Source organism: Barbatula barbatula, assembly GCF_947034865.1.
Source record: "Barbatula barbatula genome assembly, chromosome: 2".
Taxonomy (NCBI): domain Eukaryota; kingdom Metazoa; phylum Chordata; class Actinopteri; order Cypriniformes; family Nemacheilidae; genus Barbatula; species Barbatula barbatula.
The window spans coordinates 16,852,569-16,865,818 of NC_136767.1; the positions used below are offsets into that span (position 1 = coordinate 16,852,569).

At 37.4% G+C, this 13,250-nt stretch overlaps 1 protein-coding gene across 1 annotated transcript; it reads left to right on the forward strand.

Moving 5' to 3' along the window:
* The first annotated feature begins 1,788 nt into the window (after positions 1–1,788).
* Positions 1,789–10,572, forward strand: eda2r (ectodysplasin A2 receptor). The gene is made up of 7 exons (XM_079451366.1): positions 1,789–2,004; positions 2,891–2,983; positions 4,045–4,223; positions 4,427–4,515; positions 5,967–6,134; positions 6,559–6,663; positions 7,558–10,572. Exons 2-7 carry the CDS (start codon positions 2,900–2,902, stop codon positions 7,938–7,940), a joined length of 1,008 nt encoding a protein of 335 aa, XP_079307492.1. The 5' UTR covers positions 1,789–2,004; positions 2,891–2,899; the 3' UTR covers positions 7,941–10,572.
* The last annotated feature ends 2,678 nt before the right edge of the window (positions 10,573–13,250 follow it).

Below are 13,250 nucleotides of genomic sequence, written 5' to 3' on the forward strand. Positions count from 1 at the left end.
CCAAACTCAAACCATTTGTACTCTAATATGCACCTGTGACATTACCAATAGATGGCATTCAGAGTTATTACAAGAATTTAGTTACCGTTGAGACTACCACAGGATGTGTAGGTATCTCTCTCTCTCCAGGTGGTTGATGTTTTCTTATCTGAACTTTTCCTCAGTCTGGCCAGCTCTGCGGCCTTCATACTTGTAACTCCCACCAACTCACACGCACGCACATGCATAAATTCAGACAGACACACATGCCTTCATTTAGGCATGCAGTTTTACAAACGGCTTGCTTTGCATTACTTTTTTGTTATGCTGTGGTCTGCAGTTTGTCATCGAGACATCTCTGTCTGGGCTACCTTCATAGAATAACATCTGTCTTGGACTTAAATATGAGGTTAGACGTCAAAACAAACTCACATGCACAATTTTAGAGGTCAGAGCAAATCTACACTTCTGATAAGAATGCGTGTGAAGTGGAAGAAAAGGGGGCAAAGATAAAATTTTGGGATGAGATGATCACCCAACCCGTACTCTAATCCTCCATTCTCCATACTCATCATGAGGACTAATAATCCAGAAGGGCCGGAACATGCCCAATGAGACCCATAAAGAACGGATGTTCTTTATGGGCCTCAGAACATCACCCCCTAATACAAAGGCCCCGGGACAGTGTTTCATTCTTGTCCCAGCCAATAAACAGCTCTGTTCTTTACAACTATGGCTAAACTCTAAATGCTGAATCTGTTCCATAAATATAACATCTTGTCATTCTGAAATTTGAGTTGCTTAAGATCAGTTAAAGGATATATGATGCAGACCATCGTTCCTGACCTCTTCCAATTCAGACACAATAACCCTATCAAAATATAAAACTACTCCGTCATGCACTCTCTCCCACTTTCACTATCTGTTTTGCTTCCTTTGCCAAAACCACTATGACTGCTATGCAAGGCTACAATGCCCGCCCTCCCACACACACTTACACACAGATACACACATATACTGTGTTAGTCTCTATGGAACATTCACCTAGAAAATCGCTCTGAGGAAATACTGTTATCCTCTCGTCATTCACATACACACACAAACATCTACAAAAAACATTTCACTTCAGCTTAACAATTTCCCAATTGTGCATTTGTATGTGATGATTGTAGTAAAAATGATACCTTGTCCCGCTTCTTTATCAGGTTAAATAAGGTATAATACACATTCATTGCTGTGCCACTTTATCAGCCCTTTACAGAACAGGCCTGTTACTGCAGCTTTTAACCTGAGGTAATGTGGCCTCACAATATAATGCAATGCAGTCTAATTTCATGTATAATGAAGTGCAATGTAATATAATGTGAAGAGCTGCAAATTAATATTATGTGGTTTCTAAAATGAAAGGAGCTGTTATGCAATTATGGATACTCCATCCAAAGATGTAAATTCTGCCATGAATTTCTTTAAATCCTGAATAAACAAAAATGTCAGTTGCTATTGTTCTCGAATGCCTTTGTTTATCAGAACAAAGCAATTCATACAATTCATGTAACAACTTAAAGGTGAGAAAATGATTAGATCATGTGCTTTTTTGTGTGGTATCCTTTAGACCTGTGGTTACAATGGTTAAAAATACCTAATTCTGTTTACTGTGTCGCCCCCAGTACAGATCATTTAAAAACAAGAGCAGATATCTACGTCTTGGTAGCGTGACAATTGAGAAAAATGATTTCGATTCAAGTGCAAAGAAACAATCCGTCACAAAAATCGTGTCTGCCTGTAATCAGGCACCAGAGGTCACACATCACGTCAGCTTCATCACAGCAGCGCGCAACATGTCAGGGCATGTCCGTGTCCCTCAGCGTACTGCACCCGCCACACCGGACAAACACACCGGCGTGAGAACCGTTAACAAATGTAACCACAAGCTGAGTAGGACAGAATTTACCCAAGGGCACGGGAGACGCTTACTTTAATGGGACAGGGAATGAACTGATTGCTGAGAGCTGGCTCTGTTGTAACGTAAGTGTTGATGATGCTTCTGTCCCTGATACGTGACTTTACAAATAAGAGACGATTCATGATGTAAGAGGCTATTACGTTCCACGTGCGCGGGTGTGGAATCTTAACAACGCGTCCTACTTCGCACAATGTGATGAGAATATTTCTCGCCTGGATTATTCCCAATAGAATGTTTAACGGGGATATTTTTGTATCAGATTGAACCTAAATGTTCTCCATGCGCCGAAACGTTCCCTCTTCTGCTCGCCCGTTTGATCTGTTTCTCTGTGTTCTGTAAGTTTCAGAATGAATCGGAGTGAACGTTTATCTTTATAATTGAAACGAACGTACAGAGAACTGTTAAGACTTTTTTTCTTTCCTTGTCATTAATGCGTTTGAGAGGCAGCGACAAACCGGTTATTCATTTCAGACAAACGTGTCATTTTCAACCGGTTATGCTTCGAAATATTACATAGAGAATCAATCATGAAACCAAATCTTAAACCATAAACATTCATCCGTCATTCAAGCATGTTATTTTTTGCATCCGCTTGTTAAATAGCAACATGTAACAATTAGATTTAAAAGGTAGGTTTGCCTTTAAAAGTGTAATTAATACAAAAGATGAATACATCTGGTCTAAACGAGGAGTTCGGTTCCAAAATGAGAGAACATGTTTTTATGGTAGCTACAGTCCAATTCATATCAATAAAACTGCAATTGGTTTGTTTTGATTTAAGCCATAACAACAACAAAAATAAAGCCAACTAACACAAGAAACGCAATAAAAACATGATAATATTATAAAATACTTGATTTCTGAAATATTCTCATCAAACTCTGCAAATGTAACATTTTGCTTTGGGTTTAAATTGACTATTATCTTTTCTTTCTTTCTTTTTTTCAGATATGGATAATGGATTGCTCAGCAGATGAGTACTATTACAGCGGACAGTGCCACAAGTGCCTGCAGTGTCCACCTGGTCAAGAACTGAAAGAGGTGAGGTTTATGATTATTGTGAATTAATTGTGAAGCTTGGTGTCTGTGTGAGGAAAGCAACAGCTACACTGTAATATACATAGTGTACTGTTTTTATCTTTCGTAGATAATCTATAGACAAAACCTGCCAGGTTGTTAGATACTGTTAAATATTTCCAAACCGCTGTCAATTATGGATATGATGTTTAATCATTCCTAAGTAAAGTTTCCAGGTCACTTTTCATAAAACAGTTGTTCTTAAACTTTTGCATTGTACGGCCCCCTTTGTTTAGAGTGCATTACTTTGCCGCCCCCCAAATACAGACTTAAACTTAACATTTTTATTCACCTAAAAACAAATTCAGTTATACAACGCCGGAACATTCATTATTTTGGTTGGTGGTCTTATTTTTCTGCTATTTAATAGCATAACATCTATGAAAAATATCTATATTTAGCAAAATCTCCAAGTTTGAGAACCCCAGTTATAGAACTAAGCTTAGATAATCAAACATTTTGCGTGTAAAACTCATGGGACTTTAGTGTTCAGCATTGTTTGGAGTAAAACATTTTGAACTGATTTACATTACCAACACAACACAAGGTTCATAAAAATGAAAATGAGCAGTTTTCCTCTGTTTCCTCTTTTTGAGATTAAAGATGAAAAGGTTTCCAATAGGTCCGTTTAAAATCTTTAAATTGACGTTGCTTTCATTATGTGTATTTAAAAGTGTTTCATTGCACCAAAGTCATGTACGTTGCCAGATGTTAACACCCAGTAAATGCAGTTTTTACAGTATTCTTAAAAAAATCACTTTGTGGAATGCATTGAAAAAAATGGCATCAAGTTTAACTTGTGCGCATCAGACACCTGTGGGTGTCTAAAATCTAACATGATTGACAAAAGAAAGACCCAATAAGTGGGATTTGTAAACATGCTGTCATATCACATCTCTGCCACCAGAGGCATGTGCATGACCTTAAATGACCTACACCAGGTTTGAAAAGTTGTTTGCTGAGAAGGTGTCTGACCCAACCGATTAACTTATCATGTTACCGATTATGTGTTTGTGGGCTTTTAGGACTGCGGTATCGGTGTAGGTGTGCCCACAGTGTGCGGTGTATGTGATGCTCGCTGGTTCAAGGAGGACTGGGGTTCCCATCCCTGCGCCTTGTGCCAGAATTGCCGTCGGCTCAACAGATACCAAATAAAACACTGCACACATACAGACAATGCAGTGTGTGGAAACTGCCTACCTGGGTGAGACTCATTCACACAGATGCAACAAAACAACCTTAAAAGAACCTGCTGTGCAGAGCTTACATCACACATTAATTGCAACCAACCCACGCACAAAACATAGCGTGCACCTCCCTGATACACACACCTAGATATATATATATACACATATAAATTCGTGTTTGGCATATCAAATCCTGTGTTCCCTATGTTGTCGTTTGAAGGTTTTACAGCAAAATGCGATTGGACGGATTAGAAGATTTGGAATGCCTTCCGTGTGGCCCTGCCCCCTTCAGAAATGTACAATGTAGCAGTAAGTATCACAACAAATACTTGGGATTTGAACGGCGTACACACGCATTGACCTCTTGATTTCGTGCTCTCGCCTTCAACACGCACACGTGGTCCATATGTTTTCATCAAACTTCTCTCTTGTTTTTCCCTGGTGTTCTCCTCCTCTCAACCCTGATTGTACTCTCTTCACTCCCGCACGCTCCCATTCTCGTCACCTCTCTTGTGCTCTTAACTCTGCTTCAGCATTAATACTCCTTTTTTTCTCTCAGTGTTTTATCTCTCCTCTCTTTATTCTGTCAATGTGATTACGGCGAGGTAAGAAGGGAGATACTTATCCAGCTTGGATCAGTCAATGCCCTCGGAAAGTTCTCAGCATGGACCGAGGGTCTGATCCTCACTGAACCCACTCCGTCATGCATTGACAGAGGTCTTTTAGCATTCTGCTGATCAGACACACTGCCAGCAACAGGAAGAGGTATACGTTCAGAAAGAGGGAGAGTGAAAGGGGAAAGAATAAGGCAGCTGCAGTTGTTTTTTAAGAATCAGTGAGTTATGATTTCGGGCTTCTCAGTTGTTGATGTGTGTAGGATTCAGATTGATTGTGTCTTAAAGGTGGACTACATTTCTACGCAACTTACTTAGACACTCCCCCTCTTTCAAAAGCCTTATGCGTTCAGCAGATCCAATACATTTATACAGGTTTCGAACAACCTGTGGGTGAGTAAATGATGACAGAATTTTGATGTGAACTATCCCATTAAGCAACTCACAGTGATTTTAAGTGATTTCTAACTTTGACGGTCAATCGACGTCATCGCTTTTTATTCAAATACATTAATAAAGATGTATTGAAAACTTTGTATTCATTTAGCATAGTTTTACTTGAGGAATAAACTGAATCTCAGCTTTGAGAAGAATTAAAGGGGGCATGGCAAAAAATTACTCACAGCACATGTGCAAAGTTTATAAAGATATAGCCCAGGAGAATGGCTACAAAATACTGCTGCGCAAGAGGATCAACAAAATTAATAACAGTAAAAATTGTAGTCAGTGTTTGCTTTATTTCCAGCGAGCCTTTGGTTTTTCTGTGCCTTTTTTGTATATTTCATTAAAAACTTCCATTCCCTGATACTCTGTAGTTAGTTTTTTTGCCAAATAATTTTGTCCAATAAACGCCTTAAAAGTTGAAAAGTATTTTGTACCATACACCTCATATGTTTGGTTTAATCGAACCTGAGGGAGCATTAAAAACAAGTATTGTACAAATACATCCCCCCCAGGACATCCCTTTTGGCCACTACTGTATATGTTTTATCAGTTTGTGTGTTCCCTGGAAATAGAACCTGTGACCTCTGCACAGCAAGCACAGTGCTCCATCAAGTGAGCTACTTGAACATAATAGGAGGTTTTCTTCCTTTAAGTTGGTTCTGCTGGTATGTGTGGGTTCTAATAGATTCTGCTGTTTTTCAGGAGGGGAAGTGGTTGGTGTGGCAAAAGTCCAGACCTCGGAAGCTCCTGTCCAAAAAGCTGCCTCCATAGTGACTTCTTGTGCAACAACAGCAATCCTAACAACGTTAATGTTTGCCATTGTGTGTGTCACGTACCACACCCGTGCTTCACTTAGGAAAACATGTAAACGTATGAACACGCATGCTTAAATATATGTAAAAAGAATAGAGTTAATTGAGGACTTTAAGTGATAGTTCACCCAAATATTAAAATTCTGTTTATTGACCCTCTTGTCATTTCAAACCTGCATGACTTTCTTTTTTCCCCAGAACACAAAAGTAGATATTTTGTAGAACGTTGGTAACCGAACAACGTCGGCACACATTCACTTCTATTTTATGGACACAAAACCAATGCAAGTAATGGGCACCAGTTAAGAACATTCTTCAAAATATCTTCTTTTGTGTTCTGCAGAAAAGAAAGTTTTGAAATGACATGAGGGTGAATAAATGAGGAAAACCCCTTTTTTCTGGGCGAACAATCACTTTAATACATACACAAATACATATAAAGCTTATTTATAATTGTATACCTTTCGGTCAACTCTTCACAGGCTGTATATCACCAGTTGGTACCCGTCAACATGACAGTGAAGCAGTCTCCATTGCCATGACTGCAGTACACACAGTGATGAAGGAGTCAGATGTGAACAGATCAGGTGAGAGCGTATACGACAGGCTGTGAATTTGATTACAGCCAATGTGATGTGCAAACGTTTGTCTGCAACCTCTCATTAAACACCCATAACCAAACATCACTTTCAGAAAATAAATCCAAGCATCTATTTTAGTTAAACCTCTCAGCAAACGCAAACAAGATTGTGTCTCTTGTAGGGGTCCAGTAAATGCTGACCAGTGTTAGTATTCCTGAACTAAAAAATGTATTTTGCTGTTGCTATTATACTGTTTACAACCAAACAGTTCTGGGGCACCATTTACTACCACAGAAGGTTTCTTTCCCACATTTAAAAAATATCTTCTTTTGTGTTATCCACAACAATGAAATGGATACAGGTTTGGAACAACTTGAGAACGAGTATAATAATAGAATTTTAGAAAGAATATGAAGAGACCATTCTAACATTATTTACAGTTTTTCTGAATTTACTATTTATGTGTTCAAGTAAAATGAAAAGTTTCATTTTGAATTCTCCCAGATTCTAAGTAAAAACATTGTTTAGTTTTTCTCATATTTCGCTGAAAATTTACAAACAACAAAAAAATAACAAAAACATTTTCTGATCTTGAATACCCTAAAGAAAACAAATTTGTATTCCCTTTTAAACAATACTACTACTGTTTAGGATCAGTTAATAAATAGATTTTTGACTGAAATTATTTGACCTGATTTCTGTCATTCCTGAGTTTTTTTTTTTTGTTGGAATTCAACAAACACCTGACTGGAATGGCCGCAATACCTTTAGAAAAGCTAATTTAAGGGAAATCTGGAGTGGTCTACTAAACTGTGTCTATCTTTTAAAATAAAGGATCATTTGATTTATGTCATATTAAACACACATCCATGCAATTACAATAGTTTGTGTCATCCTCAGATTCTTGTCTGCCTTTGGAGAACGCAGAACTTGTGGCAGGAATCATCTCACAAGCGACGGAATCACATTATCTTTCTTCTTCAAACTCTGCCCTCTCCAGCCAAAATGTTCTTCTTACCCTGGTAGTAGGACAGTCTACAGCGGAGCCCTGCTGCGCTGCTGAACAGCGGACAGGCTGGGGGCTGCATGCTCCAGTAGAGTGCACTGAACTGGACCTTCAACTCCTCTCCAATACCCCGGAGTTCTGGGCATTCAGGCCCTCAGGCATCATACCCACAAATAGCCCTCTATGTCCAGGCTCAGATTCCACTATCCCCTCTTTGCTGATGCTCCGGGACATGGAGCAGGAGAGAGGCAGGGAGCGTGGAAAAGGAGATTTTTAAAAGAACGGAAAGTCACGACTTATGTTACACTGTGGTAATGAGACGCTGACGGATGCAACATACATAATCACTACAAACTTGTTATCAACAATATGTGGAATTCATCTGGTAAGTTTAAAAATGTACAACCTTTGTGACTGTATGTGTTGGCACTCTTGTAGGTGCTGTCAGTGATGTGTCTGAGACGGCTTTCTGTGTGAAACTATGCGGAAAAAGGCAAACCTTTTATTTTCTGTAGACAAGCTGAAATTATTCTTGTTCAGCCTCGTTTAAGGCACTATAGAAAGTTTCTTATTTCATTCATATTTGATTGATAATTCAATAACTTCATGTAAGTCTCATTTCTAATTGGAAGTCTTTAATGTTTATATAAATTATATGAGATAAATATCAGTTAAAGGGCCACAAATGGATTGTATCTTCCTGAAGTTCAAAAAAGCGTATGTCATTACACATCAATGGATCATATTTTGCATTGTTTGGTGGGTTTATCATGTTTACTACCTCCCACATGCTTAAAAAGCTTCTATTGGCTCAAAAGACTTGTTTTTGCTCGTCACTGGATTTATGGTTAACTCTACTTTTTGTATCTCAGTGACCCCTTGTCAGTGTCAAGTCAGTTCATGATTTAGTGTTTACTTTGACTTGTCCAAGACTGGTGGGTAGTGCTGTCAAAGCCAACCCAGATGTCTATGCCACATTATTATGCCTTGACATTTCTTTACTATACTAAAGATCAACTAAACAAAAATAAACTACTCATTTATTGTACATTAAATGGAATAAATTTGAATGTAATGACAGGTGTCTACAGAAAACGATGATGGGGATGGGAAGTTTGGCACAGAATAGCCGTAGCCATCACATCTGCTGCCTCAAGGCTTTATGTTTTAGATGTGGTTGACTGGATTAGCTAGCAATAAAATGTGTCAAGTCACAACATTAAATATCGAGGTTTGCTTTGAAGCTTGACTTCATTCTGCCCTTACATTCCACGTTAATTTCTTCTTTTTAATTTCTTTGTCCTAAGCTGCAAATCTTCAAATATCAAGTTGGAGAAGTGTTTGAACTAGTTCTAAATTGAAATGTAATGTGTTTAATATGTTGTAAGCTTCCTGTCATTGCTGCGGGGAAACTCTTGGGATACTTTCACTTATGTTCATTTTATGACAAGTGTGTACAGTATGCACAAAATGTCAATGACATATTCCAGTCTATTTTAAGATTATTGTGCCACGGCACAAAACGTGTAAATTATTTTGGCAATAGGACGGTGCACAGCTCCAGTGTCACATTGCTAAAATAATTTACACGTTTTCTAAAGTATTATATTCACAAAATATTATTCTGAGGTCTCCAAGATTCAGTATTTTGACATGCTTTAAGTTTCACAGTATTTACGCAATTGATATACTGTACAAAGCCACCAGTTCATGATACGAGGTACATAACCACTAACACAAGTAGCGCAGAAGACATTGTTTTCAATACTCTCCAAAACATAATTTCATCTCACAACAACCAGTCAAATAACAGCATGTGCAAACTTGTCATTAAAGACATACATTACAAATCTTTGAAGAAGCAGTAATTGGCCTGAGGACTTGGAGATGTATTGTAGATGCTAGTAGGAGTTAAGACATCAAGTGTTACCGCATGGGCTGACGCCAGCACACTTTTAGCTAACAGGTGTGTCTGTAAATACACGCAGATGTGTCTGGACTCTGGAGTGATTTTGTGGAGAGATGCGGGTGGGATAACACAGACAGCACAAAGAATGAAACAGTTACTGTATTACGTAATCTGCAGAGAAACTGTCACTGGAACACATGCAGGGCCCTCAGAGTGGCAACGGCATCAACCATCATTAGTAGGTGTTTGGTTTATTTCAGTAAGAGTTCACACCAGCTCGCTCTAAAGGCCTTCCAGAAACACTATTAAGAAAAGACACATGCAGGACACTTTCCACAAGTCATTCTGTGAAACAATCCCGTTATTCACTTCAATGGCTTTGAGCTTGAAACTGTTAATATAAATTAGATAAAAGAATGCAACAAATAATCATTCAGATGTTAACATCTCTTTGTGCCGAAGGAAATCATTGAAATACATTTCCTCCCGTTTCTCATTGTCCTCTATTAATGTTATATTGAATTTCAAAACACTGCAGTCAGTCAGTCTTATTCTTCTAGTAGATTCAGAGTTGGCATTCGGATTGCTGGGAATAGAGTATTGCAATGACCTCTTCAGAATGGACCGCATCCAAAAAGGCATTTAAAGCAATTGTTCCTCTCTTTTGCATCTTAGATAAATGTTGCTTTATCATTTGTAAAAGTAATTTAAAAGTCTAAAATTACAGCATTAATTTGGGACGTCTTGTACTGTAAATGGGTGCTAGGTTCTTTTTTTTGCCTTTTTGAATGCGTGTCACCACCCTCTTCTAGAAGTCTGTTTTGTTGTTTTATTTTGTTATGTTAATTGTTAAGTGATTATCATTGTGTTTAAGACAATGTGTTGAATGTAATATATTGTGTATCAGAGTTTTATTTCTGTAAACGTTTTTCATCAGTGTTTAGTGTGACATACTACTCTTGTATTTTAATAAAAACTTTTTTTACTGATCCGAGTGTATAAATAAATGCATAGTTTGTTCTTTTTCAAGAGAGTTAATCCTGAACAGTATTCTAGATTTAGGAAATGCAATGGTGCAATTGTCTATTCTGGTATTTAAAATAAATAAGTTTGTGTTAGTGAAACATTAATTTGTATTTTTATTGTGTTCATTTAGTTTCAACACATTCAGGAAAATGGCGTGTAGCTAATTAAATAAGCTAATGCATTTACATTTAGTGGATAACATGATTTTTTCAGATTTCTTAAAATAAAATGTCAGATCTTTTATATGGAGAGGATTTACTAAAAGGGTAACTCTTGCAAAAGATGTGATTGCCATCTACTGTTCATTTGTGATTATTGAGGGACTGTCTGTATTTGACCTCACATCCACAACCCATGTGTCATGTGATTTCTTTATTTGCACATCTTTATATTTTACAAGATAAGGGAACCAGGATGGCTAAATAATATACCGTATAATATAGCATTATAATGATTTCTCCCATCATGTACACATTTAGAAACATAAATCGGTGATGTTAAAGGGACAGTTCACTAAAAATTTCTGGCAAAAATGACTCACTGTCTTGTCATTTCAAGCCTTTTTATTTCTTCTGCGGAAAACAAAACAAGATATCTTGAAGAATGTTGTTAACTGGACACTATTCACTTTTGAGTTTTGTGCCCATACTAGAAAAGCGCATGGGGGCCAGTGCTGTTCCGTTACCAAAATTCTTCAAAATATCTTCTTTTGTGTTCTGCAATAGAAAGAAAGTCATGAAGGTTTGAAATAACAAAAGGGCGAGTAAAAGATGACATCATTTGATCAATGGTCACTTTAATCAGATGGCAGTTGATAGAAAGTTATGTGTCTATGCCAGCAATATTTTAATGAGAATATCTACAAGCAATCTCAGAATATTCAATACTTCCATAGTTGCGGTTGAAAACAGAAGGAGAGGGTGCAGGTGGCCTGTAGGAATCAATATACTCAGCGGATGCAAAAGAGAGTGTGCAGAGCCCCCAGCTGGGCTTCGGGTTCAATTGCAGACAGTTTTGTAGAAACCCTTGGTTGCTGACAGTACTTTAAAGAGAAACTGGACTGGTAACAAGCAAATCGTTCCCTCTAGTTCATTACACAACATTCAGCCGTGATGGGGGATAATATCAGCCCATAGGAAAGAAAAATAAAATTAAAAAACACAAATGAGATTAGTTTGTTTCCCCTGGACAGCAACATGATTAAATGGAAAGCAAATGGAGACTTTTTTCTTGTCTCCTCCTGAGAATATTCTCCTGAGAAATGAACCACTGGTAATTTTTCATGTATGTCCTAGAGCTTCAGAAAACATTTTAACAATGTCTCTGGCTTGCCAAGACCTCAACATCTATAGATCAAAAGTCAAAGATTTTGACATGTACACATTTTTCAGCAAATTCTTCCAAATGATCAGAAATCTTTCTACTCCAATCTTAACTCTTAGCATTTGACCCAAGTTTGTTACAATTGGGTTTGTCCCTTTCTGACCCAACACTGGGTTGAAAATAACTGAGACTTTTAAAATTTTTTGAGAAACATCAGTTTATTTTACATTTGTCCAGTATAGCATCAGATGGTTCAGTTATTAGTTTTTCCTCTGTCCTTCAATACTTCGAGCACCTTGAGTGAAAACTGGTTCATCGTACCTGACTTTCCCCTACTAGAAGTCAAGTTATTCTTTTCAGGTTCACGTTCAGGTTTCCCAAACAAGGCAAGGATGACACATGCACAGAAATGTTCAGAATACTGCACTGCAGACAAATACAATGTGACAATGCACAGTTCATTTGAAGAAAATCAGTATTGCATATTTTCAAGTATTCTTGCTACAAAAGGTTTCTAAAAGCGATAACTCAGAATAACTGTTTTTTCTTTCCAAATAACCATTTATTTATTTTTTATTGTCTAAAGAACTTTTTGTGAAACAGTCAAAGCTTTACCACTCAGCTAAAAAAAATATTTTATGGCACTGTGAAGGATCTTTTTTAGGAGTATGTACATATAATGTACAGGATAAAGCAAAGTTGAAGTTGTAAGTTTCTGCTTGGGGAAAGAAACTCATTTTTGTTTTGTGCTGAGTTTAGTGTTTGATATAATTTATGATTACAGGGATATTAAATGACAAAACTAATATAATTTAAATAATCAAGTTCATCTTCACAAGCTTTTTACCTACAAATAACACCTTAGAAATACATTTCCAAACATGTTTACTTAACTAGCACAGTTGTAACAACAGGGTTTGAGAAGGCAGTGTTGGATCCAAAAGCAGCATTATTAAAAGGCATATCATAATCCATAAAACAGGCAAAAGGATGAGACAAACACTCAAAAAATAAGATCCAGGTACATGTCAAAACCCAGGTATACATAGACCAAGGAAACCCCTATGTAATGCTGGGGAACAGAAAATACTAAGGAGTGTGTAGTTGAGTAAGTGTGGCTTATAGCGATTGGGTGAAGGTGTATTCAGAGGGGATCTTGGGAAATGGAGTCCAGAATGAAACAGTCAGTTTGGTGCGTGGCGACCTCTGATGGCAGGGATCATATATGTGACAACAGTGTAGGTCTACATTTGCAACGATTGTAAATGTGACATATAGACGTGCAGAAATAAGATTATTTAAGCCATTAAAGCATATTAAATAATTGTA